Source organism: Anthonomus grandis, chromosome 14 (genome assembly GCF_022605725.1).
Source record: "Anthonomus grandis grandis chromosome 14, icAntGran1.3, whole genome shotgun sequence".
Lineage (NCBI taxonomy): Eukaryota > Metazoa > Arthropoda > Insecta > Coleoptera > Curculionidae > Anthonomus > Anthonomus grandis.
This window is the reverse complement of record NC_065559.1, coordinates 15,038,807-15,041,846: the sequence shown is the minus strand read 5'-3', so window position 1 is coordinate 15,041,846 and position 3,040 is coordinate 15,038,807. Positions and strand designations below refer to the sequence as shown.

The 3,040-nt window shown below is 34.6% G+C and overlaps 1 protein-coding gene across 1 annotated transcript; it reads right to left on the bottom strand.

Annotated features, from left to right (window-relative positions):
- Positions 1-517: 517 nt before the first annotated feature.
- LOC126744769 (uncharacterized) lies at positions 518-1,351 on the bottom strand. Its single transcript, XM_050452321.1, has one exon. It carries the CDS (start codon positions 1,349-1,351, stop codon positions 518-520), a length of 834 nt encoding a protein of 277 aa, XP_050308278.1.
- Positions 1,352-3,040: the final 1,689 nt, after the last annotated feature.

The following is a 3,040-nucleotide window of genomic DNA, read 5'->3' as shown; positions in this document are numbered from 1 at the left end:
ACCTCTCACCTGCTGATTCGTAAACGTAAATAGAAAGTAACTTAGTAAATCAAGTAACTTACCCTGGATATTTTGGGGATGGGTGTGGTAGGTCACGTACCGAAAAATACGCGCGTAAAACAGTGTCGACACTTATCGATCAAATCGGTTTTCGGTCAATGCCAGAATTGCTGCTACTCAATTCACAGCTTAGCACAACCTTCTCCTTTTCTCCCACTCTTTTCACATTCGTAGTCAATATAAGGAAAGATGTGAATAGTTCAGGAATATACAAAAGGTGGGAAAAGGAAAAGATGTAAGGCAAATTATGTAAAGTTAAATAAGTTATTAGTAAAACGCGTATTTTTGAATGCATAAATATTAAATACAAGTAAAGAATTAAATTAAAGTTAAAGTATCACTAAGTATTGATTAAGAGAAAATTAAAGTTAATAATTATAATTACTACAAACATGTGATGACGAAACATCCCCACGCCCATGAAAACACTGGGTTTTCATTCGAGCAAAAAAAAAAATTATTGTAAAGGTAAAGGGCACAATTTGACCAATGGTCTCTTAAAATTACCCTTAGTAGTTTTCACTACAGCAACCCGCGGTACATTATCGCGCCCAGGTAACAACTCCACGATCCGCCCTAGGAGCCACTGTAATGGATGTAGATTCTCATTTTTTACCACCACCATGGTGCCTATTTCAACCTCGCCGATAGGATCTAACCATTTGGCTCTTTGTTGCAGAGTGTGCAGGTATTCTCTGTGCCAACGATTCCAAAAATCGCGATGAATGCGTTGTAAGAGTTGCCAGCGTGAAAGTCGATTTATATTATGATTCGTAAAATCAGGGTCAGGTAAAGCACTAAGAGGTTGCATAGTTAAAAAATGACCAGGCGTAAGTACTGCCAGGTCAGAGGGATCAGAACTTATTGGACAAAGTGGTCTAGAATTAAGAACTCCCTCTATTTGTACAAGTACAGTGTTAAATTCTTCGTACGTTAATCTTTGAGTACCAACAATTCTTATTAGATGCGACTTTACAGATTTAATATTTGCCTCCCAAATTCCGCCCATGTGAGGAGCAGCTGGAGGGTTGAAATGCCACGCTATCGCTTCAGCTTTCGCACAATTGGAAAATATTTGCCGCAGATATTTATCGCTACCAACAAAATTGGTACCGCAATCGGAATACAGATTTAAGACTTTTCCTCGTCGTGCAATAAAACGACGGAGACCTGCCAAAAGGGCTTCTGAGGTAAGATCCGATAATAACTCCAGATGCAAACATTTAGTATTTGTACAGATAAAGAGACATACATAAGCTTTATAAATTTTAGCACCCCTTAGCCGACCCATAGTAATATCAAAAGGTCCACATAAGTCTAAACCTGTATTTGTAAAAGCCTTAGGAATTTCTGAAATTCTAAAACTTGGAAGATTTCCCATAGGGGGTGTATATGGTTTTGGATTTATTTTCCAGCATGTATGACATTTTCGAATAACTTCACGTATAATTTTCTTGGCAGAAATGATCCAAAAATGTTGAAATAGAAAGTGCTGGGTGGTTTGTATACCACAATGTAAATATGTAATGTGTAGATCAAAAATAAACAAACGTGTTAATTTAGCATTTGAAGGCAGTAGTAAAGGAAATTTACTATCATAACATAGTGAGTAAGAATTACATAACCTGCCACCTACTCGTAAAAGACCCTGCTCATCAAGAAAGGGCTTTAATTTTTGTAAATATTTTGGAAGAGGCTGTTTATTTTTTATTAGCGCAATCTCAAAAAAAAAGTATTTATTTTGTACATATTTTGTAAGAAACAACAAAGCATTGTTCAATTCCTTTAGAGTGAAACAAGAATATTGATTTAATTGAGGGTGATAAGATTTATTTCTAATATTACGAAATAATTTGACACCACGCAAAAAGTAAGCAATAATTAGTTTTATTTTATGTAAGGAATTAAACTTATCAAATAAATAATCAAAATCGCTAAGTTCATCATTTTTTTGTACTAAAGAAGAAAGTATAATTTTCCTTTTTTCTAAGTTTAAATCTATGGGAATTACTATTTTAGAAAAGTTCCATGTGTTACAATGATCAAATAAAAAATCAGGGCCATTCCACCACAATGAAAAAATAGCAAGCTCTGACAGAAACATACCACGGCTACCGCAGTCTAACCTTTGACTTTCCACAAACTAAATACGTTCTATATATATTATCAGAGTGTAAAGTTCGTATGTAAACCACCCCGCAGTATGCCTTCTCTGAGGCATCACAAAAGCCAATTAATTCATATGAATTTGACTCTGTTATTTTTATCAAACGAGGAATTTTTAGTGTATTTAAAAGGGTTAAATCTGCTTTAAATTTTTCCCATTTATTAGTGATTTCTACTGGTGGTTTTTCATCCCAGTCTATACTATACCCGACAACCATAGAGATTTAATGAGTAGCTTTATAAAGATTGTAATAGGGGTTAGAAAACCGCAAACATCGAATATTCTGGCGCAAGTACTTAATAAAATTCTTTTGGTACAGTGGTTATTTTCAACTGAAAATGTATAGTAAAAACAATCCTGTCTAGGATCCCACTTTAAACCCAAAATTTTTAAAATAGTTGTGTCTTCTTTATCAAAAGAAATATCGTGAGCCACATGATTTAAAGGTAATTCTTTTAACAAATCGGGACAATTGCTAGCCCATTTTCGGGCTTCAAACCCTCCTCTAAGTAAAAGATTGTTAAGTTGATTTTTTATAGAGATTAATTCGTAGGGTGTGTTTGAACCTCCGGTTACGTCGTCAACATAGGTCGACGTTTTTAGAATATTTGAAGCTATCGGCAAATCATTGTAATCATCAGCAAGTTTTATTAAGGTTCTAATAGCCAAAAATGGACTACAAACAACCCCAAATGTAACTGTATTTAATTGGTAATCGGAAATGGGGTCATTGGGAGAAAAACGCCATAGTACCCTTTGAAAATCACGATCTTTAGGAGTTATCAAAATATTTCTAAACATTTGTTTCAAGTC